Below are 26,158 nucleotides of genomic sequence, written 5' to 3' on the forward strand. Positions count from 1 at the left end.
TTTTGTTTTTTGAGATGGTTTCTCTGTGTAACAGTCCTGACTGTTCTGGATGTCCTGGAATTCACTTTGTAGACCAGGCTGGCCTTGAATTCAGAGATCCATCTACCTTTGCCTCCCAAGTGCTGGGGTTAAAGGTGTGTGCCACCACTGCCTGGCTCTTTCTTCCTATTTTTTGAGACAGGTCTCAGTCCATGTTGGTCTGTGTAGTTGAGGCTGGCCTTGAACTCCTGATTCTTCCCCTCTCCTCCAAGTGCTGAGATTACAGATGTGCACTATCATGCCTAGTTTTATGCACTGCTGAGGATTGAACCCAGAGCCTCATGAATGCCAAGCAGTCACTACACTAACTGAGCTTTATCCTCAGTTCCCAATCAACCTTTTCATTACTTGAAAATTAGCCTCTGAGGAGAAACAATGAGAGGAGTATACTACCAAGTACTATGTTACACACCTTTAATTCCAGGACTCAGGAGGCAGGGTCAGGCAGAATGCCTGTAAACAAAACAAAACAACAGCAACCCCCTCCTGATATGGGATAATGTTCTTGTTCACTGTAAATATTTGTCACCTCTATCGGTTTAATAAAATACTGATTGGCCAGGAGCCAGGCAGGAGACATAAGCGGGGCTATGAGAATTCTGGGAAAAAGAAGGCAGAGTGAGTCGAGAACCAGAGGCAGAAGAAGCAAGATGAGAATGAGATGAGGCACCAAGCCATGCAGCTAAACATAGATAAGGATTGTGGGTTAATTTAAGTTGTAAGAGTTTGTTAGTAAGAAGCCTGGGCAATAGGCCAAACCGTTTATAATTAATATAAGCCTCTGAGTGTTTATTTGGGACTAAAGGGCTGCAGGACCTGACAGGACAGAAACTTCCATCTGCACCCTTTCAGAATGTATAGAATATTCTTTTTTACATGATTCTTTGATGAGACTTAGGTAACCCATATTGTGTTTTGTTTAATCAGGTTCTACAGCTGATTCATGAGAGACACAACATCTGCAAGCAGATCCATCTGCCAGCCCAGAGTGGAAGCAACCGTGTACTGGATGCCATGAGGAGAGGGTCAGACATACTTGGGGAGAGGACATCCTTAACCATTCCAGTTTTTCTGAATCACTAAACACTGCATTTGTTGCTAAGGACCTAGTATAGTATATGACACACAGTAGCAAATTAATAAGTGGTTGTTGTTTGAATGTATCTATGGACAGCTGAACTTTCTTCTGTGTATCCCCTAAGCAGAGTAAGCATTGAGCCTCTCATTTGCTTAACATTTTTTTAAAATTAAGTGCTTGCTGGGTGCCATATTTGAAATTTTAGCCTTTTACCTTGCAAGAATAATAAAGTTTTTTAGGTCTTAGAATATGAATGTAGATACTCACTTTGGAAATAAGTTTGCAGAGGTGAAACTGGAGGGGGGTAATATGACCTAAGGCAAAGCTCACAGAACTAGAACTTGGCCTTATTTTCCACAGAGGCAAAGATCTAGGGATCCTCTTTTTTTACGTGTATGTGTGTTTTGCCTGCGTGTATGCCTGCACCATGTGCATGCACTTCTCACGGAGGCCAGAAGAGGGCATCAGATCCCCTGCAATGGGAGTGGCAGATGATTGTGAGCTGCCATGTGGACGCTAGGAACTGAACCTGGGCCCTCTGCAGCGGCAGCTAGTTCTCTTAACCATCGAGCTATCTCTCCAGCCCCTAGAGGTCCTCTTAACTGTTTACTTTTTTTCTTGATTTATTAAATGAAAGGTCCTTAGGAGCTGGAACATGTGTGCATGTAAATCAGAGGACAATTGTCAGGAGTTGGTTTTCTTCTTCTACCATGTAGGTTCCAGGGATTGAACTGAAGTCATCAGGTTTGGTAGAAAGTATCTACTTGCTGAAACATCTCACTGGCTCAAAGGGGTGCTTTCATGTACTCTTCTACTGTGATTTGTGGTTGTGAAATCACAAATCGAAAAATGAATATACGTGGGAATTCATAGTATTATCTTTCTATAGTACTCATTTAAATAAGATTGAGTCAGGTGTGGTGGTGTAGCCCTAAGAGCCCAGCACTTGGGAGATAGAGCTAGGTGGAACAGAAGTTTAAGGCTAACTTCAGCTTCATGAGAACTTATCGTAACCTTGCTTCTCCTCTCAACTAGGTCTTTTCTTTTTGTTCTTTACTGCAGATATTCAAGGGAAGCTTATGTGGCATTGGTTCATCATATCAGAGAATGTATCCCAGGTACATTAAGAAATGCTGAGCACATTACCGCAGTCCAAATTCATCTTGCTCAATTTCCAGCCTCTTTGGCAAATTCCTTATGGTGTCATTTCATAGTTTTTGGTATTTTTATGTTCATTTGCTGCTTCTCTGTTTTCCTCTCTCTGTTCCACTTTTCCTTTCCATCTTTCTGACTGTGTGCATATTGCAAGAGATTAAATCCAAGCCTCATGTCTTGTGGACATATGCTCTGCCACTGAAGAGTAGCTCTAGCGCTTGAATTTTGACACAGTGTCTTGTTATGTTGCTCAGGGTGGCCTTGAACTTGGTCTTCTACTTTCATTGTTATTGCTGGGATTATAAACACGCACTATCATGTATTCTACTTTAATTAGGCAGATTTTAGACATCCCATTATACCTTTTCCCCCTTTCTCCTAATAAGATTACTGTTTTTGCTTCATTTTGCTTATATTTGATTGAGAATGTCAGAAATTTCCCTCAACTTTTATTTATTTATTTTTTCCTTTTTGAGCCCAGAGCTTACTAGACTAGGTTGGCCTTGAACTCACAAAGACCCACTTGCCTCTGTCTCCTGAGTGCTGAGACTAAAGATATGTGCCACCGTGCTTCTTGTATTATGTACACATACTTTTGTGGGTTGTTTTTGTTTGTTGGTTTGTTTTTTTGGTTTTTCGAGACAGGGTTTCTCTGTGGCTTTGGAGGCTGTCCTGGAACTACCTCTTGTAGACCAGGCTGGTCTCGAACTCACAGAGATCCACCTGCCTCTGCCTCCCCAGTGCTGGGACTAAAGGCATATGCCACCACCACCCAGCTGTACACATACTTTTGTTCTGATGGGGCAGGATGCTATGGCAGCTGGGTATACTGGCTTTGTATTGAGTACTGTATTATTGGTTATATGACAACAAAGAAGATTTGTAATTTATAAAATGGAGTAAATAGTAGTCATGTCATTTAATTTTGGGGAGTAATTGAATAGCTAATGACATGTAGCACTTTTTTTTTTTTTTTTTTTGATATTTTGAGACAGGGTTTCTCTGTTTAACAGTCCTAGCTGTCCTGGAACTTGCTCTGTACACCAGACTGGCCTCAAACTCACAGAGCTCCATCTGTCTTTGCCTCCCAAGTAATGGGATTTAAGGCATGTGCCACCACTGCCCGGCCATATAGCAATTTCCAAGTATTCAGTATCTGATAGTTTTGCTACTGCATTGTAAATGAACATAATGCTAATTTAAATTCAGTGTTTGATCATATATACATATACACAGTTATTATAAATTAAAATACATAGATACGGTCTAGTTTAGAGGTTGAATGGGTTCTGTCCCTAGCACAGTAGGAAAAAAAAATCCCCTATCAAAACAATAGCAACAAAACAAGATACATAGATGTATATGTTTATGTGAAGCACCGAAAGATTGACTAGTAAAAGTAGGACTTGGGAGCTGGAGTGTTAGTGTTAGCACAACAGTGCTTGTCTAGCATATATACAAGGCTCTGGGTTTAGTCTTTAGCACTGTCCCTCACCCTCCCCATGCAGAAGCAGGGCTGTTTGAAACTGCTCGTCTATAGTGTCTCTGAATCTAGCATTTGAAACCAAGATTTATTTTCTAGGGCTTAAGGAAATGTAGAGGGAGGAGCCAGTTCTGTCATGTTGTAGAAAAACAAGCCTCTTTCCCCTTGCTCTGTAATGACTTCTGAGCAGCTTTCCTTCCTTCTGTAATACGTAAATGCCCACATTCCTTCTGAGGTCGGCAGTAGCAGTCTCTAAGCACTGGTCCTTTGTTGAATATTGACAGGTGTGAGCCTCAGCAGCGACTTCATCACTGGCTTCTGTGGAGAGACAGAGGATGATCACCTGCAGACAGTGTCTTTACTTCGAGAAGTTCAGTATAATGCCGGTTTTCTCTTTGCATACAGCATGAGGCAGGTAAGTCCTGAATGGGAGACAATTAGCATCGTTTTCTTACCAGCTTGGGACTCATTGGAGGTGGTTGGGTAGAAAGAGTTTGACTTTGTAAAATCCCAGGATTTTTTGTTTGTTTTGAGACAGAGTCTCAGAACCAGGCTGGCCTTGAACTCAGAGATCTACCTGGTTCTGCTCTTGTTTGCTGGAATTAAAGGTGTGTGCCACCACACCCAGCTATATCACAGCATCTTACCGTCATTTTCTCTAATTAATTTTAATTTCTCTAATTTAATTTTAATTTCTCTAATTAATTCTCTAGTTAATTTTTGCTCTGGCTGGACTCAAGCCTGTTTTCCTTCTGCTTCACTTGGCTGCCTGATCATTAGCATTATGGGTGTTAGACACTACAGCCAACAAACCTCAGCAAATTGATATGAAAAAATTACCATGCTGGGCTGGGCTGCGGTGGTGGTGCATTCCTTTGATCCCAGTGCTCAAGAGGCAGAGACAGGCCAATCTATGTGAGTTGGAGGCCAGCCTGGTCTATGGAGTGAGTTCCAGGACAGCCAAGGGATACACAGAGAAACCCTGTCTCGAAAAAACAAAAAACACATAAAACCCAAAAAGATTGGGGCTGGAGAGATTGCTCAGTGGTTAAGATTACTGGCTGGTCTTTCAGAGGTGCCGAGTTCAATGCCCACCAACCACATGATGGCTCACAACCATCTATAATGAGATCTGGTGCCCTCTTCTGGCCTGCAGGCATACATGTAGACAGAATACTGTATAAATAATAAATAAATAAAACTTAAAAAAATTACCAAGCTAGTGTTCCTATTTATGAACTATTTTGCAGGTAGCTGGGTTTGGTGATATATGGCTGTAATCCTAGAACTTAGGAGGTTGAGGCAGGGGAATCTTAAGTTTGAAACAGGTCTGGACTATAGATTGAGACTGTCTTAAAAACAAAACAAACAAATAAATAAGTAAATCAAGACAAAATTGAAGTCCAGTGCTCAGTGTTCTGTAGTCAGTGTAAGTGGGCCAGTATCTTTTACAGTATTTCAGAAGTGAGACTTCCCCAGAGCCTGGACATCACAGATGCACAAGAGAAATTATTTATAAGACTGGTCTACTCGGGAAGTGGCCTGTCAACACACAATGGAAGTATGGCACTCAAAATGTGCCTTTGTCATGTAGTAACAGTGACCTTGTCTAAAGTCCTTAGTTGCTTCCTGAAGTGGGAATAGCAGTACCAGCTTAGGCGTGTTTTGAGGCTTGAATAAGATAGTGCATGTAACCCACTTAGAGTGGTGCTTCCTACAGTGCCATCGGATGGTTATCATTACTTACAACATGCTGACATCGAGTAGGATCTTATACCCAGTCCCCATTCTGTTTTCCTCTGTGGATATGGTAGTTCTTTCAGGGTAGATTGGTTTGAATCTCCAGACAGTGGTGTTTAGCTTTTCCTTTTATTCCTTGACTTTTTCCTAGCTCAGTGGTGTTCTCCACTTGATTTGAGCATGAGAATAAAGACATATATAAGTGTATACCCAGGATAGTTTTTAAACACTTTTCAAGGATAATTATTGTTTCTGACTAGGTAATAGGTGCTTATGGAATGAAGTGTGAAGGTTAAAACACTTCTTCCTTTTGTTGCTCCCAGGCTTAGTTCTCTTTTTGAAGGCAATTACTCTTAGTGATTTCTCTTTTTTTTTTTTTAAAGATTTTATTTATTTAGTATATATACAACACTGTGTTTCCATGTATATCTGCACACCAGAAGAGGGCACCAGATCCTATTACAGATGGTTGTGAGCCACCATGTGGTTGCTGGGAATTGAACTCAGGACCTCTGGAAGAGCAGCCAGTGCTCTTAACCTCTGAGCCATCTCGCCAGCCCCACTCTTAGTGATTTCTTTCTTTTATCAGTTTCCAGATACATGTTATGTGTTCATAAACATGAATGCTTTCTACACCAACGACATGCATGTTGATTAGATTTTACTAATTTCAGATTTTGGAGTATTTTGGAACAATTACATTAGTATTTGTGGTGTTATCTTATTAACAGTTGCTTAACACTCCATTGTGTTGATAGACCATAATTTATTAGGTACTAGTTAGTGAGTATTCAGGCTGCTTTATATCTGTGTCTCTATAAACAGCGCTGGTGAGTAGCTTAGTGTATGCATTATTTAGTCTGTGTCCAAATATAAACTTAGGACTAGTATGAAGACTAACTTTGAGTCTGTGATTTTCTTTTCTTTTCTTTTTTTTAATGGTTTTTTGAGACAGGGTTTCTTTGTATTGTTGTGGAGCCTGTCCTGGAACTCATTCTGTAGACCAGACTGGCATTGAATTGACAGAGATCTGCCTGACTCTGGGATTAAAGGCGAGTGCCACCAGCACCTGGCCTGAGTCTGTGATTTTTTAAATGTATTTATTTGTATACTTATTGATTTTGTGTATGCCTGTTTGTAGGGGTGTGCATGTGTTGTAGTGTGTGTAGGTCAGAGGGCCACTTGCTGGAGTTGGTTCTTTCATTCCACTGTATGGGGCTAGGATTGGATTCAGGTCATCAGTCTTGGTGTCAGGCACCTTTGCCCACTGACCCATCCTGCCAGCCATGAGTGTGATTTTCATTTGCTAAATTTAGAATGAATCTACAAAGATCTATTTTAGTTGCCCTTTTCTCATGGAATGTTCCCAGAACTAGAGAAATAAATGTGGTTCAGGTTTGGATTTTGGACCAAATTACATGTCTGTAACTTGTGAGTAGAATGAATATATTCCCTCCTTTGTGCCCTGAGGATTCTCTAACTCCTTAGTGACCTGGGTTCTGTTTTGTTTTTTAATAGAAGACACGGGCATATCATAGGCTGAAGGACGATGTTCCAGAAGAAGTCAAATTAAGGCGTTTGGAGGAACTTATTACTGTCTTCAGAGAAGAGGCGTCAAGAGCCAACCAGACCTCAGTGGGTTGTACCCAGCTAGTATTGGTTGAAGGGGTAAGTTCACATGCATGGTTTTTGCCTTTTAGAATAACACTATGTGTCTCTTTTATGTCGGTCTTACTTTTTTGAGACCTGGTCTCATGTAGTTTACCTAGGTTGATCTTAAAATTGCTATGTAGCTAAGGGTGACCTTGAATTTCTGATCCTCCTGCATATATCTTCCTAAGCACTGGGATTACAGGAGTGCACCCTCATGCCCCGGTTATGTGGTGTTGTATCAAACCCAGGGCCTCCTGCGTGCTAGACAAACACTGTACAATCAATCTCAAGCCCAAAATGTCTTACTTTTTTCATTTTATGACCTTGCTGGTTTATTTTCTTGTTGGTGTTTTGAATTTTCTTTCTTTCTTTCTCTTTTTTTTCAAGAGAGTGTTTCTCTAAGTATCCCTGTAAAGATTCATTGATTCATTAAAATAGTCAACAGAACTTTGTTTCTGTTGTGCACCACATGTTGTCCTATTGTTGAATCAGCCACACAAAGTGAGACTTCAGATTTCCTCATTAAGAAATGCTCTGTTCAAATTGAGAACATGGGAAGAGGGGGGAGGGAGCTACGAGAATGAGAAGGGAAGAAAAGAAAGAATGCAGAGGTCATGAGGGAGCAGAAAGGTTGAGTCAGTTGTAGATTAGAAGAAAAGGTATGTGATAGGTAGGGTTTTAGTTGGGGGGATGGTAGGGGAGGAAGGGAGGGAGAAGGGAACTGGGATTGTCAGGTAATTCAATCTTGTTTGTAATTCAAATAAAAAGTCAAAAAAAAAAAAAAAGAAAGAAATGTTCTGTGGGGCTGGATAGGTGGCTCAGCCGTTAAGAGCACTGCCTGCTCTTCCAAAGGTCCTGAGTTCAATTCCCAGCAACCACATGGTGGCTCAAACCATCTGTAATGAGACCTGGTACCCTCTTCTGGCCTTGTAGGGATACGTAAATAAATTAATTAAAAAGAAAAAAGAAAGAAAAGAAATGCTTTGTGATAGACCCAGGAGAGCCTCAGACAACAGGAGCAGTGTCTGCCTCCTAAAACTTCTAGAACTCCTGACAGATGCATATATTCTCTCTGTTTTCTGCAGTTCAGCAAACGTTCTTCCACAGACCTGTGTGGCCGGAATGATGCAAACCTTAAGGTGATCTTCCCTGATGCAGAGGTGGAGGATGTCACTAACTCTGGGCTCAAGGTCAGAGCTCAGCCTGGGGACTATGTGCTGGTGAAGGTAAGGTGTTTTGAGTTTCCTTGTTCTGTCTGTCTGACAAAACCTCAGAACACAACCAGTTTACTAGCTGGAGGCCCCTTCCCTTTCCTGACATTGGACCAAGAAATGCTCTTCTTAAAGTTGGGAATTCCCAGTGTGGGTGCTGGGAACTAAACTTAGGCCCTCTGGAAGATCAGCACTTTCTCTTCACCACTAAGCCACCTCTGAGACCCTATTTTCCTATTTTTAGTCGTGTGTATGTGTATGTCTGTTTTACTATTTTTAGTCGTGTGTATGTGTATGTCTGTGCACGGGAATGCAGGTACTTGCAGAGGTCAGAAGTTTCAGATCTCCCTGGAGCTCGAGTTAGAAGTGATTGTGGGTGCTAGGAACTAATTCAAATCCTCAGGAAGAGCAATATGCACCCCCTTCTTTCCTCTAAATTCATTCATTTACTTTATGTGTATAGATGTTTTGCTTGCATGTGTAGCTATTCACCATGTGTGTGCCTGGAGCCTGTGGAGGACAGAAGAGGGCTTTGGATCCCTCCTGGGACTGGAGTTACAGACAATGTGAGCTGCCATGTGGGTCCTGGGAATTGAAACCTGGTCCTCTGGAAGAGCAGCCATTGCTCTTGTCTGCTGAGCCATCTCTCCAACCCCCACAGTATGTGCTCTTATTTTCCGAGAGTGCCCAAGATTATTTTTTAAGATAGCAGTGTAACTTTGGATTTAGTTGCTATATGCAAGGTGGTGCAGTAAAGAAATTACTGACATGACCGCTCCGTTATTAGGGAAGGATTTTATTGTGAATAAGAGAGAGAAAGAGGCATCTGGAAGAGTCCAGAGCAGTGAGTAAAACAAACTGACTGGACATAGCCAGGGTTACCTGTGAGAGAAAAGAGACTAGCCAGAAAGGGGATAGTGAGGATAGCAAGCGTAGACAGGGGCAGGGGACACAAAGAGAGCAGGGATCTGAGATGAGAAAGGCCAGTGTGGACTTTGAAACATATTACTAATACTTGCGAGTAGGGATTGAGTGAGCCTGGAGGCAGCATGGGCTTTGATATGAAACCACAGGTAGCCATTTGTCTCTCTGCCAGAGGTAAGGGAAATTACTTCTTTTGACAGATGGGAACTAGTTTCACAAGTTGTCAAGGAAAACATGCTTTTATCTAACTGCTGGAAATCCTCTTATAATTCAGTTTGAGCTCATTTCTGGATATTTGGATTGCCTGAGCTCTAACAGTTGCCTTTTAATTTTGCCTCTTATCTTTTTCTCATTGTAATTAACTATGGATCACTTGATAAAAAGCAATTAGGTTGGTGATCAGGTTGTAATTTTTTTCTCCTGAAGACAGGGTTTTTCTGTGTAGCCCTGGATGTACTGGAACTAGCTCTGTAGACCCGGCCGGCCTAGAACACAGAGATCTGCCTGTCTCTCCCTCTACCTCTGGAGTGTTGATATTAAAGGCATGCACTGTCACTGCTCAGCTATTTATTGTATCTTTTGATACACGTTTTCTCTATGTAGCTCTAACTGTCCTGGAACTCTCTATGTAGATAAGGCTGTCCTTTAATTCACAGAAATCTGCCTGTCTCTGTGACCCCCATTCCCCCCATTCCAAGAGCTGAGGTTAAAGGCAAGTTCTGGCCTGGCAGACAACTTTGTTGTTATTTTTGTTTTCTGAGACAGAGTTTTCACTTTGTTGCCCTGGCCTGGAATTCACTATGTAGACCAAGCTGACCTTGAATTTACAGAGAGAGATATGGATATCTCAGATTTCTGAGTGCTGGGATTAAAGGCTGTGTCACTTCACCTAGCTTCTGGTACAAGACTTTAATCACAACACTGGGGAGGAGATAGGATCTCTATGGTTTACTGTCCAGCTGGGCCACCCTAGTTGATAAGCCCAAGTCCCAGTGTGACACTGTCTCAAAAACCAGGTGAGTAGCTCTTGTGCAATGACACCAAGGTTGATCTCTGGCCTCCACATATTCATGCACAAAGTGCATATATCCATATTATTTGTGCAGTTGTTCACAATGAATAGATAAATAAAAGTAAAAAATTTGTCCTCAAACCAAAAATAAAAGTTCATATCTTATCAAGGTTCCCATGCTATGATAATATAATTCTCTTTTGAGGCAGGGTCTATGTATCTGTGACTGGCCTGAAACTCACTATGGAGACTAGGCCTACCTGGAACTCAAGAGAGCATTTCTTTCTGAGCATTGGGATAAAAGGTGTGCATCACCAAGTCTGGTTTACCTACAGATTTGAATTAACTGGTTTGTTAAAGATTTAAATTCTATAAATTGAAAGGAATTTTGGGCTACTTATGGCAACACTCTCTCTTAGTTTAATATAAAAACATATAGAGCACCTGGAGAGATGGATTATCAATTAAGAGCACTTCTTCCTCTTCTAGAGGATCCAAGTTCCCTTTCCAGCACCTATTCCAGGCAGTCCACAAGCTCCTGTTTTAGGCAAGCCAGCTAAAGATTCATAGAGGGACTGTGTCTTCCTTCCTTCCCCACCAAAAGAAAAAATATATTATTCTTAGTAGAAACAAGGTTGAAATGAATACCTCAAAAAACACAGAGCTAAACTGCACACAATTGAGAATGGCTTAACTAAAAGCTAAAAGGTAGCCAGATTAGTAAGGCGGGAGGATAGCAATTGTGGAATAGAATATTTAACTATGTAAAGATATGTTTGAGGGAAGCCTGAGCGTCAGGCCCAGGAGCAGCCTTAGAGGGAGGCCTGAGCCACTGGCCCAGGAGCAGGGAGTGACTGCTGGAGGAAATGACAGCAGCAACTTCCAACAGTGGCTTCCAGAAGCTATCACAAGAAGTTCCTGTGGGAAAGTGCACCTGTGTCCCAGCCAGCATCCATTGCCATTTCTTGGTTCAAGATACCCCACTGTTATAGTGACCACTGGAACCTCAGCACCACCTTACATAGAGGAGCAATCACTGGAGCGGTGGTCCTTCTTCCTACTGTAGCTGTAGGCCCACCTGCACCTTGAGGAGCGACTGCCTGAGCCTTGGGCCCACTTCCACCAGGAAGAGTGATCACTGGAGGCTCTGTTCTGATTGTACATGAAGGAGTGGTCAACGGAACCACAGCTCCCAACTATACCATTTGGAGAAAGAGAGACCCCCTGAAGCACAAGCTCCTCCTATACCGATTGGAAGAAGAGAGGCATAGACAACAAGGTAAGAACACACTCAACAACATAAAGAGCAATATGGCACCACTAGAAACTAGTGGTGCTACAACAGCAAGGCCTGAACATCCCAATGGAGATGAAGCAGAAGACAACGACCTTAAACATAACTTTTTGAGGATGATTGAGGCCCTTAAAGAGGAAAAGAAAAAGTCCCTTAAAGAAATGGAGGAAAAGACAAACAATTGGGAGATAACGAAAAATCCCTTAAAGAAAACCAAGAAAAAGCATTCAAACATGTGAAGGAAACGATTCAAGATTTGAAATCTGAAATAGAGTCAATGAAGAAAACACAAACCAAGGGAACTCTGGAAATGGAAAATCTGGGTAAACAATCAGGAACCACAAATGCAAATATAAACAATAGAATACAAGAGATGGAAGAGAGAATTTCAGGCATTGAAGATACAATATTGGAAATAGACTAATTGGTCAAAGAAAATGTTAAATCCAACAAATCCTTAACACAAAACATGCAGGAAATCTGGGACACTAAGAAAAGACTGAACCTAAGAATAATAGGGATAGAAGAAAAAGTCCAACTCAAAGACATAGAAAATATATTCAACAAAGTCATAGAAGAAAACTTTCCCAACCTAGAGAAGGACATGCCTATGAAAGTACAAGAATCTTACAGAACACCAAGTAGACTGGACCAATAAAAAAGTTCCCTCACCACATAATAATCAAAACAATAAGCATACAGAATAAAGAAAGAATATTAAGAACTGCAAAATAAAAGGTCCAGGTAACATATAAAGGCAGACTTACACCTGACTTCTCAATAGAAACAATGAAAGCCAGAAGGTCCTGGACACACATTATGCAGACACTAAGGGACCACGGATGCCAGCCCAGACTACTATACCCAGCAAAGCTTTCAATAATCATAGATGGAGAAAACAAAATATTTCATGATAAAGCCAGATTTAAACAATACCTGTCCACAAACTCAGCCCTATAGAAAGTACTAGAAGGAAAATGCCAAGGAAGTCAGCTACATTCACAAGAACACAGGCAATAGATGAGCTTGTAGCAGCAAATCTGAAAGAAGGGAATTGAACACACAATGCCATCACCACCAACAAAAACAAAAATAACAGCAACTAGCAATCACTGGTCATTAATATCCATTAGTATGAATGGTCTCAAATCATCTATAAAAAGACACAAGCTAATAAATTGGATACAAAAACAGAATCCATCCTCCTGCTGCATACAAGAAACACACCTCAACCTTAGACAAACATTACCTCAGTTAGGATTGAGAAAAATTTTCCAATCAGAGGGACCTAAGAAACAAGCTGTCCTAATATCTAACAAAATAGACTTCTAACTAAAATCAATCAAAAAAGATGAAAAAGGGCATCATATTCATCATTGGAAAAACCCATCAAAAGGAAGTCTCAATTCTTAATATCTATGCCCCAAACACAAGGTCTCCGCATTTGTAAAAGAAACATTACTAAAGCTTAAATCATGAATTAAGCCCCCCACACTAATAGTGGGAGACTTCAGCATCCCACTGTCACCACTGGACAGGTCTGCCAGACAGAAGCTTAACAGAGAAATAAGGGAACTAATATGTTATGACTCAAATGGACTTAACAGACATCTATAGAACATTCCACCCAAAGACAAAAGAATATACTTTCTTCTTAACACTGCATGGAACCTTCTCAAAAATAGACAACATACTCAGTAACAAAACAAACCTCAACAGATATAAAAAAATTGGAATAACTCCAGGTATCTAATCGGATCATCATGGCTTAAAGTTAGAATTCAACAACAAATTGCATAAAGCCTAAAAACACATAGAAATTTAACAGTGATCAGCTGATTCACCACTGGGTCAAGGAAGAAATAAGGAAAGAAATTAAAGACTTCTTAAAATTTAATGAAAATGACCCCATAACATTGCCCGATTTATGGGACACAATGAAAGTAGTGCTAAGAGAAAAGTTCATAGCACTAAATGCCTACATAAAGAAGCTGGAAAAATCCCACACTAGTGAATTAACAGAACACCTGAAAGTGCTAGAAGAAAAGCAGAGTCACCCAGAAGGAGTAGACAGCAAGAAATAGTCAAATTGAAGGCTGAGATCAATAAAATAGAAACAAAGAAAACAATACAAAGAATCAATGAGACAAAGAATTGGTTCTTTGAGAAATTCAGCAAAATAGACAAACCTTTATCCAAATTAATCAAGACACAGAGAATATCCAAATTAACAAAATCAGAAACAAAAAGGCGGACATAACAACATACACTAAGGAAATACAGAGAATCATCAGGACATAGTTTAAAAACCTGTACTCCACAAAATTGGAAGACTTTAAGGAGATGGACAATTTTCTAGATAAGTACCACATACCAAAATGAAATCAAGAACAGATAAAGAACTGTAACCCCTAAGGAAGTACAAACAGTTATCAATAGTCTCCCAACCAAAAAAAGCCCAGGGCTAGATAGTTTCAGTGCAGAATTCTACCAGAAATTCAAAGAAGAGCTAATACCATTACTCCTGAAATTATTCCACACAATAAAAACAAAAGGAACATTGCCAAACTTTTTACAAGGCTACAGTTACCCTGATACCTAAATCACACAAAGACACAACTAAGAGGATTACAGACCAATTACCCTCATGAACATTGATGCAAAAATACTCAATAAAATACTGGCAAACTGAATCCAAGAACACATCAGAAAAATCATTCACTATTACCAAGTAGGATTCATCCCAGTGATTCAACATATGAAAATCTGTCAATGTAATCCACCATATAAACAAACTGAAAGAAAAACATGACATGGTCGTCTCATTAGATGCTGAAAAAGCCTTTGACAAAATTCAACACCCTTCATGATAAAGGCAATATACAGTAACCCAACAGCCAACATCAAACTTAATGGAGAGAAACTCAAAATGATCCCACTGAAATCAGTAACAAGACAAGGCTGTCCACTCTGTCTAAATCTATTTAATATGGTACTAGAAGTTCTAGCCAGAGCAATAAGACCACAAAAGGAGATCAAGGGGATACAAATTGGAAAAGAAGTCAAACCTTCACTATTTGCTGATGATATGGTAGTTTACATAAGAGACCCCCAAAATTCTACCAGGGGACTCCTACAACTGATAAACACCTACAGTAATGTAGCAGGATACAAGATTAACTAAAAAAAAAAAATCAGTAGCCCTCCTATATATAAATGATAAACAGGGTGAGAAAGAAATCAGAGAAATATCCATCTTTACAATAGCCACAAATAACATAACGTATCTTGGGGTAACTCTAGCCAAACAAGTGAAAGACCTGTATGAGAAGAACTTTAAGTCTCTAAAGAAGATATCAAAAAAATGGAAAGATCTTCCATGCTCATGGATAGGTAGGATCAACATAGTAAAAATGGTAATCCTACCAAAAGTAATCTACAGTTTCAATGCAATCTCCCTCAAAATCCCAGCACAATTCTTCACAGAACTGGAAAGAATAATACTCAACTTGATATGGAAAAACAAACAAACAAAAAACCTCAGGATAGCCAAAACAACCCTGTATAATAAAGGATCACCTGGGGGCATCACAATCCCTGACTTCAAGCTCTATTATAGAGATACAGAAATGAAAACAGCTTGGTATTGGCACAAAAATAGACAGGTGGACCAATGGAATCGAATACCCTGATATCAACCCACACTCCTATGAACACCTTATAAGAAGCTAAAAATATAAAATGGAAAAAGGAACACATTTTTGACAGATGGTTGTAGTATAACTGGAAGTTGACATGTAGAAGACTGAAAATAGATCCATAACTATCGCCATGCACAAAACTTAAGCCCAATTGGATCAAAAACCTCAATATAAATCCATCCACACTGAACCTCATAGAAGAGAAAGTGGGAAATACCCTTGAATGCATAGGCACAGGAGACCACTTCCTAAATGTAACTAACACCAGTAGCACAGACACTGGTATCAACAATTAATAATTGAGAACTAATGAAACTGAGAAACTTCTCTAAAGCAAAAGACAAAATGACTCTCTACAGAATAGGAAAAGGTCTTCACCAACTTCACATCTGACAGAGGGTTGATCTCCAAAATATACAAAGAATTCAAGATACTGGACATCAAACTACCACATAATCCAATTAAAAATGGGGTACAAATCTAAACAGAGAATTCTCAACAGAACAATCTCAAATGGTGGAAAGACACTTAAGGAAATGCTCAACATCCTTAGTCATATGGAAATGCAAATCAAAACACTCTAAGATATCTTATACTGATCATAATAGTTAAGATCAAAAACACTGATGACAGCTTATGCTGGAGAGGATGTGGAGTAAGGGGAACACTCCTCTATTGCTGCTGGGAGTTTGAACTTGTACAGCCTCTGTGGAAATCAGTATGGTGATTTCTAAGAAAATTAGCAATTGATCTACCTCAAGACCCTGCAATACCGCTTTTGGGCATGTACCCAAAGGAGACACATTCACACCACAAGGACATTTGCTCAACTATGTTCATAGCAACATTATTCATGATAGCTAGAACTTGGGAACAACCTTGATGCCCCTCAACAGAAGAATGGATAAAAAAAATGTGATACATTTACACAATGAAGTACTACTCAGCAGTAAGAAACAATGACATCCTAAAATTTGCAGGCAAATGGACGGAACTAGAAAAAAGCCATCCTGAGTGAGGTAATCCAGACCCAGAAAGACAAATATAGTATTAACTCACTCATAAGTCAATACCAGACATAAAGCAAAAGATACCCAGCCTACAATCCACAACCCCAGAGAAGCTAGAACCCTCTTCCAGAAACAGATGGAAGCAGATGCAGAAATTCACAACTAACTTTTGGGCTAAGCTCTTGGAGTACAATCAAGGTGAGGGAGGAGTGATAATCTGAACAAAGGAGTCAAGACCATGGTGGGGAAACCCACAGAATCAGCTGACCCGGGCTAGTGAGAGATTACTGACTCAGGTCTGACAACCCGAGAACCTGCATAAGACTGAACTGCACTCCCTGAATACAGGTGACAGTGGTGTGGCTGGGGCAATAATATATGAGGCCACCGGCAGTGGGTCCAAGATCTAACTCTAATGCACAAACTGACTTTGTGGAATCTAGGCATGGGGATGGGGTAGAGTGAGGAGCTGGGGGGAGGGGAGGAGGACCTTGTTCCTGCCTCAAGGAGATGATGGGACAGACTTAGTAGACTTCCTAGGGGAGGCCTCACCCTCTCCGAGGAGCAGATGGGAGGAGAAAGTGGGATTGGAATGTAAGTAATAATAATAAAACAATGTAGAAAAAAAAGAAAAACCAAACAACCAACCAAAGAAAAAGAAAGAAAAAAACAACCAGCAAAACAAAGAAACAACAAAAAAAGATATGTTACATTTGTTTATGCTGCATTTGTTTAGTTATGTAAAGATGTGTTGCTATTTAACCTTGCCTGCCGAAGGCACCTGATTGGTCAAATAAAAAGAGAACAGCCAATATCTAGGCAGAAGCGGGATCGTTGGGGCTAGGGGGGCGGAGAGAAAAGGGGAGCCAGCCAGCCAGCAGGGGGCCAGCCATGTGCACAGGAAGCAGGAAAGCAGGATGGACAGTGTGTAGATGAGGTAAACGAACCTTGGGGCAGCACATAGATGAAAAGAAATGGGTTAATTTAAGTTAAAAAAAAAAAACAACAAAACATAGAGAAACAAGCCTAAGCTAAGGCTGAGCATTCATGATTAATACGTCTCCGTGTCATGATTTGGGGACTGGCAGTTCAAGAAAGCCTGCTACAAATAGCCACAAATTCAAGGCTAGTCTGGACATAGTGAGTTCCAGGCCAGCCTGGGCTATTTCACAGAATGAAACACTGTCCCTGTCTCTGTCTCTGTCTCTGTGTCTGTCTCTCTTTTGGAGACAGGATTTCTCTGTGTAGCCCTGGCTGCCCTGGAACTCTCTGTGTAGACCAGGCTGGCCTCAAATTCACAGAGATCAGCCACCCTCTGCTTCCTGAATGCTAAGATTAAAGGTGTGCACCACCACAGCCCTGCCCAGTGAATTCTTACAGTGACCTCACTCAGGTAACTATTTCTGAGATCAAAAAGAATGGCTTTTGGGACCCAGAAATGCTCTTCATGTGCTTCCTAGTTACTCCCCAGCCATCTGAGTGCTGGAACTGTAGGCTTGTGCCATACCCCGTCCCACTTTTGTACTATAGTTTGGTTTTGTCTGGTTTTGATTTCTTGTAAACTGAATTCTATAGTATGTAGCTTGAATTTATGCCTCCTTTTCCTCAACTTATACCCCGTGGTTATTTTGTGAGTGTGTTTTTCTACCACAACAGTTTGTTGTGTGTTTATTGCTGATGGGCCATATTGGTTGTTTCCAGGTAGGAGCTCGTACATGTGATAGTGCTATGTGTTTCCCTGTGCATGTGCTGTAAGGCACATCTCTGTTGGGTATGTGACTGGGTATTGCTGGTCATAGCGTGGCTCTGGTCATGGGAATAGCCCAGGTGCTTTTACACCCCTCCTAGAAGGGCTAGAGAATTCTAGAAATTTCACCTTCTCTGCTTCTGTTCTTGTTGTCCTCTAGGGTCTGCCCCATGACAGCTGGTGTGATCTTTCTGATTCAAATCATTTACCCTGAGGCTTGGGCCCTCCATTGGCTTTTCACTGGAGCCAGAGAGTGATTCAGGCCTATGTGATCTGTACTGGCTACTTTCCAACTTGATGGTCTTCACTCATTCTCTGTTGACCTTTTTGTTGCTTAGACTCTGTTCTCAGGAACTTATACATGCTGTTTTGGCTTGGGAGGTTCTTGCTCTTTCCCTGGTTCCTTTCTTTTAATTTTGAGGTTACCTCTCCATGCTCACCTCTGAACATCATTGTTTAGAAGCAACTTTTCCTGCCTAATTCCCATGCCTATTAACCACTTGCCCCCCACAATTTTTAGAGTAATTTTTAGTGCCTGAAATCATTTTTATTACCTGTCTTCCTCTGAAACTCTGTTGTGGGTAAGGAAGTCTGTATTCCAATCAGGTATTCAGCTGTGTGCCCCATTAGAATACCGATTAATTACTGTGGTTGTGATGTTCATGGTCCCTCACAGACCTCACACACCTGATGGAGTGTGTGGCTTCTTACCTCATATGCATTGCCGTTCTGTCTGATGTGTCTTCCTTTCAGGTTTGAGGTAACATAAGTACCATGAACTTCCTGTCATCTCTATCCATGTTCCTGCATCTATGGTACTGTCAGGTTACATTGTCTTTTGCTGGGTTTTCTTTCAGATTACCTCTGCCAGTTCTCAAACTCTCAAAGGACACATTCTCTGCAGGACCACTTTGAAAGACTCATCAATGCATTGCTTGACCTGAGTGGATGGCTTAACAGTGGACTTGGCCAGTTTTTCCTTATGCTTTGGAGACAAGGCAGTGATCATGAAGCACCTTTGTACCAAATGGAAGAGCACATTTCTTTGTCACTTGAACAGCTTTTTACAACAATAAATTTCATAAATTAATGGCTCCTTTGTCTCTACGTTTCATTTTTATCTTGGCTTATTTACGGGTTTCTTTTCTGTCTCTATGTTAAGTGCTTCTCAGCACAGTGTTTGTTATTAAATGCTATTGACTCAGTTGCTAACCACCTCTACTTGTTCATTTACTTATTTATTTTGGCCTGAGTGTTTTCATCATGGTCGTCTTTTTTCAGCTTTTCCCTATTAATAGGCTCTGAGCAATGAATGGTTCTTGGCTTATTTCCTATTACACTTATTTTCATGAAGTAAAAACAAAAAGCACAAAAATCAAAATCCATGATGATAGCATGGAATAATTAGAACTAGATTTCAGTTCAAATCTTTACTCCTTTAGCAATTATATGAGGATTGTGGGTATAACTCAGTGGTATAATACTTGTTAAGAGTAAGCAAGGCCCTAGATTAGATCCCCAGCACCACATGGGGAAAAAGAAAAATAATTCTTGTAATGCTCCCACTCACCTCTTCCCCTGAGGTAGGTTCTTTTGTAATTGGGGCAGGCCTTGAATTTGCTGCTCCCTCTTCCTGAATGCTAGAATTAAAGTCATGAACCACCACACCAGGTATGCATATCTGGGGATCAAATCTAGAGCTTCATGCATGCTGAGCAAGTACTTCCCACTAACTGAGATATATCAACAGGTCCACTGTAAGCTCTTACCAATAGAAATAGTCCTTGAAATACTTCTGAATGCTTCTGAAACAGACTGTGTATTTGGACATGCTGAACTGTTAATTGTGTCTGGCCGTGATCTGCTTCAGACACTCTGCTGACTAGCATGCCAGCCCAGGGGAGCCTTCTTCAGTATGGTTCAGTCCTGAACAGTTGATTCTATTTTCAGTGTCCAACATTTATTTATTTATTTATTTATTTATTTATTTATTTACTTTTTTTATGTGCATTGGTGTTTTGCCTGCATATACGTTTGTATGAGGGTGTCAGTTCTTGGCTTAGCTGCCATGTAAGTGCTGGGAATTGAAGCCAGGTCCTCTGGAAGAACAGTCAGTGCTCTTAACCACTGAGCCATCTCTCCAGCCTCGTTAGTGTCCATCTTATCCTGAAGAGAACATCTGTTATGGCTCTTTTCCCAATTCTTTAAAAGTAAATTTTCCAAGCATAACAAAAGTTACCAGAAGGAAAATGACAAGAAGACCCAGATGAAAATCGTATGTAATTGGACATTTCTCTTGGACTGCCTATTCCCAAATACCTGGCAGCTGCTTTCCAAATAATTGACTTGGAGACATAATGTTACTTCTAAATGTTTGGCTGATAGCTCAGGCTTATTACTAACTAGCTCTTACATTTTAAGTTAACCCATATTCTTTATTTATGCTCTGCCACGTGGTGGTACCTTATTTAGCATGGTGAGTTCATCTCCTGCTCCCTCTGCATCTGATTGGGGATTCCTGACTCTGCCCTTCTCCTTCCCAGCATTCTCAATTTGACTTTCTTGCCTAACTTCCTACCCAGCTACCAGCCTTCTGCTTTTTATTAACCAATGAAAGTAATACATATTCATGGTGTAGAAAAGATTGTTCCATAGCAATCATACTCCCCAAGGGATGCCAGATCAGAAGTGGTGTCTACTCTTGGTTGCATGTGGTGCTGGACCGGCTCTCTCTGCCTTCCATCAATCTTGCCCCTGATTTATATCCCAGATACCAAAGAGACTTTGTATCTTTTGTGCCAAAAAGATAAAGGGTACAGTTTTATAAGGAAACAACAACAGAAGTCTTCACCCTAAATTTATAACACAAATGTGAACCTTTAAATGATTCTTCTACAGACAACTCTGAATAACTCAAAGATGGCCCAATGATATCTCTAGCTCAGGAAACTATTGACAGCTTTTATGTAGGAGTGTTAGTTGCTTCGTTTTTTTGACTAGTCAGTATCCCACAATTGTTTTTCATCCATCATTTAAATACTCTACAATTGCCTAAGTGTGGATATAATGGCATTCTTTTCTACCTTTTAAGCCCCTGCAATTTAGAAGATGATTCCCTGCCCCTTGGGAATTAACTACTGTTTAAGTGGAATGCATTTTGCTTCCACAGCTCAATTTCAGGAATCAGTGAATAGTTGTTTGGGAGACTTGCTCGCTTACTCTTTTTTTACTTAAGGCTTTGGCTTTATGTATGTTTAAATCTAAGGAAATTTTTAATTCTGTATTTCATTTCATAGTTAAAATTCATTTAGTGTATACCATTGCTATTTGTTGCTTAATATTTTTTTTGATGCAAACAGCACGAGGCTTTATTATAGTTGTTTAACGAGCTAACCCCATTTTAGCTCGGTTCTTTCATCCACCCACCATGGCAGATGGCTAGAAAGACAGCTCGAAGTGTCTGCATAGAGATCTTATAGGGCAGCGTAAAGGGAGTGTCTAGGGGTATGCACAGGCTCAGGATTGGTGTGCCTCCAGGCTTGGAGGGTTTGCCCTGTGTTGATTGGTCAACTGGTTGTTATGGCCCATAGGCCCTCCCAGGGTGGTTGCTATGCTCTTCGAGTCATTGCTGTGCACTTGTCGGTAAAGCACACCCAGAATGGTAAAGCATAGCACCACCAGCTAACTTCTGATTGGCTCCTTGCCACGAGGCAGGCATCTAACCTCCTAGTGACTAAGACAAGGTCAGACAAGCATGTGTTCGGCTGTTATGGCTGCCGAAATGGGGAGCTGGTCCCTTCATTCCCCCATTTTTTTTTTTGAAATTCCAATCATGGAATTGCTGTCTCTCTCGAGTCCCCATCAGGGAGTGAGAGATATTGGCATCCCCATGCAAGGGAGTTTCTTCTGACTTAGCATTTCAACCAGGGAAAATGGGCGACGTATTCTTTCCCATGCTATTTCCTGCTGACTTTGGGATGAAGTTAGGGACCTAAGAAGGCTGAAATGCTAGTCAAAAGCAAAAGAGGGAATTTAGGCAATGGGGAATCCATCAGAAGCTGTTGGCAGACTCTGTTGCAGAGACAGGGGGTGTCCACATCAGCTGGACTGGTTCACATCCACAGCAAGTCTAGGGTTCGCAGTCTATTTAGGAACAGCCTGTTGTCAGCAACTAATATACTCAGATGTGTCTGCCAGAAGCAGAAACCTGTTTAAGACATGTTTAAACTAGGAACAGAAGTTAAAACTTATTTACTGAAGCCCACAGTGCAGAAAAAGCAGATATCTGGATATCTGTTCAAACAGTAGGAACATATTTATAATTTTGAATCCTAGCAAAAATACAGATTTGGTCTAGAAGCATGTACATTTTTCTTCTGTCCAGAGAGCTAGGTATGGATTGGACAGAGGTGCCTTTGACCTGATGAAAAGCCCTTTAAGTTTATACTTAGATGACAACCAAAATAAACCTAAAAACCTTGAGCTTGTGTCTGAACAGTAGATAGTCATTATTTTATCAGCTAACATGCTGACTATAGCCTTGTGGATCTGACTGTCTGATGCCGTCAAGCTGACAACCATTAATATTTCAGAGATCTGAGAAGGGTATATTTTATCCGAATCTACTAAAATGTAACAGAAGCCAGTTAGAAGCCAGTCCATATACAGTTAGCCATACCCAAGTCTCTCCATTATCACTGGAGGCAGATGACTCAAAGAACAGTAATCTTTGCCAGGCCTATAAGGTGAGAGGTTTTTTTTTTTCTCTCTGTGGAAGAGGGACATGGAAAAGACTGACCTTGTTTTGTTTAGGCAAAGGGGGTGCAATCAATTTTCCAGTGTCCAGCAGCTTTGTCCACAGTCTTGGCCAGGTCCTGGCAGGCGGCAGGTATCACATTTGAACATCTCTCTCACTGGTCCAGGTGCAGGAACTGGGGTGCTTCATAATCTTCTTTGGAGACTTTGGGTCACTGTCAGGATCTGGCAGTCTGTCTGATATTATAAACTTTAAAGATAACATTTTAAATGCCATATTCTGCAGGTCTCTGAAGCATTAGATGTCTGTTTAGTTACCTGCCTTAAGCACATATTAAGCACACAGGTGGCTAGGTAAGGTCTTATTTCTGTAATTAATTTTCAGTCTGACTGTAACTGGTTTTAACTTAGAAAAATATTTGAAACTTAGCACAGCTGAATTTAAAACTGCATAGAGTTACCTTATATTCCTTAAACAGTAGCTACATGTACACATTTTAGCTGCGTGCTTAAACTTAACTTCTTTCTGAGACAGGGTTTTTCTGTGGCTTTGGAGGCTGTCCTGGAACTCGCTTTGTCGACCAGGCTGGCCTTGAACTCAAAGATCCACCCGCCTCTGCCTCCCAAGTGCTGGGATTAAAGGTATGCACCACAAACGCCCTAAACTTAACTTCTGAAAACATAAACTGTAACATCTTATTAGCAGCTTTTATAAAACAAGAACCTTCATTGTCAGGCTTTGCTTAAAAATGATTCTAAATTGAAGCTCTTTAAGCAAAAACATTAATAAAAACATTTTAAAAAAGCATAAACATTTAGAAAACTGGTTTTAAAAAGAAATTTAAAATCCCTTAATGTCTTTCTGTAATATATAGAAGCATTAACATTTTAAATCTTAATTGAAAAACTTGTTTCTAAGATGGTACCTCTAATTTCCATGCAGTCATCTTTAGTCAAGATGTCGGTTTAAGTATCTTTTTTTCAACCTTAGCAAAATGGCTACCAGTCAGCCATGTGACCAGTTTGCCGTGTGACTGGCTATAAAATGGAGGTGACTTGCACCATTTGTTTTAGCTGTATGCTTGTAACAGAGCTTAGGTTATGCCAGGAAACAGAACATTTTAAAACAAGCATACATAATTTACTTGAGAAATAAACAGAACTTTTAAATCAGAATTAACTTAGTATGGTTAAAATTTAACTTATTTTACCAATTTTTAAAATTTGTAGACATGAGAAACCATAGCAAACAGTTTACATTGTTCTCTGACTTTTAACAACCTTTTCTCTGACCTTCGACAATTTTCCTCTGACCTTCTATGGCTTGCTTTAACCCTCTATAACTTTCTATATACCTTTGGTTTATTCCTCTGATCTTTTAGACATTCTTAGACAAATTTCTCTTTCCCTTTCCCTCTTTATTACTTTAGTCTCCTACATTCTCTGTATTTCTCAGTCAACATAAAAACTCTTATCAAAGTCCCTTTTATAGTTTTTAATATCTTTAAGGCCATTTCTTTAGAAGGTCCCGATCAGGCCAGATAGTTCATCTGCCCCAGCTCCATGTGCTCAGGGCAGAGACCTGGGGATGTGTGTGCTGGTAATCCCAGACCCTTTGTCAATGCAGGGGTGGGAAAAAGACCCTTGTGGTCTCCCTGCATGCCATGTGTGTGGAGCATAGAGAAGGCCGGGCAGCCAGGCAGATGGTGGCCTTTCAACCATATGCTCAGGGCAGGGAAACTCCCGCCACAAGCCAGGACCCACAGCAGGATGGCATTTGGGGCAGAGACAGCCCCACTTCCCATGCCTCACAGACCAGCAGGTGAGGATAGAAAAACAAGACTCACCTATATTGGCCAGGCTCAGCTGTGAGGGCCCCAGCAATGGTTGGAGTTCAGAGTAGCAGCCTCAGGGGACTCCGCTGCAGCACATTCTAACCCATGGCACATGGGCAGAGGAACTCCTGAACCATGCCACGTGCTCAGGGCAGCAAGAAAAGACCCCTGACCCATGCATACCAAGTGCGTGGGCAGTAGGGACAGAAAGAGATGCTTAACAAACACACAGCACAAATGTGAAACTTGGACAGACAGCACAGTAACACAGACTAGGGTCCTATTCAGAATTTCAGATGGCTTGTTGCTTAATATTTTTTAAAAAAGATTTCTTTTTACTTTTATGTGCATGTGTGTGTCTGTGTTTGAGTATATATGGGTGTGTTCAGGTTCCTGTGGAGTCTGGAAGAGTGGTGTTGGATCCCAAAAATGAAGTTACAGGTGGTTGTGAGCTTCCTGACGTGGGTGCTTGGCACTGAACTTAGGTTCTCTGCAAGAGCAGCATGAACAAGGCAACTGTAATAAGAGAAAGCATTTAATTGGGGGGCTTGCTTACAGTGTCACAGTTAGTCCATTATCATGGCAGGGAGTATGACAGCATTCGGGCAGATACTGGAGTGGTGGCTGAGAACTACATTCTGATCCATAGGCAGAGAGGGAGAGACAGAGACAGAGAGACAGACAGACAGACAGATAGACAGACAGACAGACAGACACACACACACACACACACACACACACACAGACTCTGAGTTTAACATGGAACCTCAAAACCCTAGTGAGACCGGCCTCAAACTCATAGACCTGCCTGCCTCTGCCTCCTGAGCGCTGGGATTAAAGGCGTGTGCCACCACTGCCCGGCTGCCACATACTCTTTACCATTGCTTGTTCTCTCTAGTCCTTAAATTTTTTTGTGTGTTTATTTATCTTGTGTGTGTGTGTGTGTGTGTGTGTGTGTGTGTGTGTGTGTGTATGTGTGTGTGTGTATCAGAGAGAGAGAGAGAGAGAGAGATAGAGAGAGAGAGAGATAGAGAGAGAGAGAGGGAGAGGGAGAGGGAGAGGGAGAGGGAGAGGAGGAGGTCAGAGAACAACTTACAGGAGTTGGTTTTCTCCTTCCACAGTGTAGGTCATACATGTAGGTTTGTCAAGCTTGGTGACAAGTGACTTTATTTGTTGAGCCATCTTGTTGCCTCCTAGTTGGTAAGTGTGCTGGATAGTTTTATGTCAACTTGTTGCAAGCTAGTTATTTGAGAGGAGGGATCCTCAATTAAGAAAAGGTCTCTGTGGTGATATATTGCTTATGATCTGTTAAAGCCACTGAAGATCTGAATGCAAAGCTAGCCACAGCCATAGATGTGGGCAGTGATGGCACATACCTTTAATCTCAGAACTCGGGAGACAGAGGCAGATGAATCTCTGTGAGTTGAAGGGCACCTGGGACTACATGAGAGTGAATCAGTCTAAAATAGAAACAGAGCTCATGCCTTTAATACCAGCACTAGAGAGGTATGTAAGATAGGA

At 41.0% G+C, this 26,158-nt stretch overlaps 1 protein-coding gene across 2 annotated transcripts in view; it reads left to right on the forward strand.

Moving 5' to 3' along the window:
• Cdk5rap1 (CDK5 regulatory subunit associated protein 1) overlaps positions 1-19,142 on the forward strand; it is a 31,900-nt gene extending 12,758 nt beyond the window's left edge. For both annotated transcript variants that reach the window (XM_027421440.2, XM_027421439.2), the window contains exons 9-14: positions 967-1,064; positions 2,180-2,235; positions 4,040-4,170; positions 7,014-7,163; positions 8,234-8,374; positions 18,905-19,142. In XM_027421440.2, coding sequence (XP_027277241.1) covers positions 967-1,064; positions 2,180-2,235; positions 4,040-4,170; positions 7,014-7,163; positions 8,234-8,374; positions 18,905-18,991 — 663 coding nt within the window. In that variant the 3' untranslated portion in view covers positions 18,992-19,142. The remainder of the gene's footprint in view (positions 1-966; positions 1,065-2,179; positions 2,236-4,039; positions 4,171-7,013; positions 7,164-8,233; positions 8,375-18,904) is intronic.
• The last annotated feature ends 7,016 nt before the right edge of the window (positions 19,143-26,158 follow it).

Source organism: Cricetulus griseus, chromosome 6 (genome assembly GCF_003668045.3).
Source record: "Cricetulus griseus strain 17A/GY chromosome 6, alternate assembly CriGri-PICRH-1.0, whole genome shotgun sequence".
NCBI classification, from domain to species: domain Eukaryota; kingdom Metazoa; phylum Chordata; class Mammalia; order Rodentia; family Cricetidae; genus Cricetulus; species Cricetulus griseus.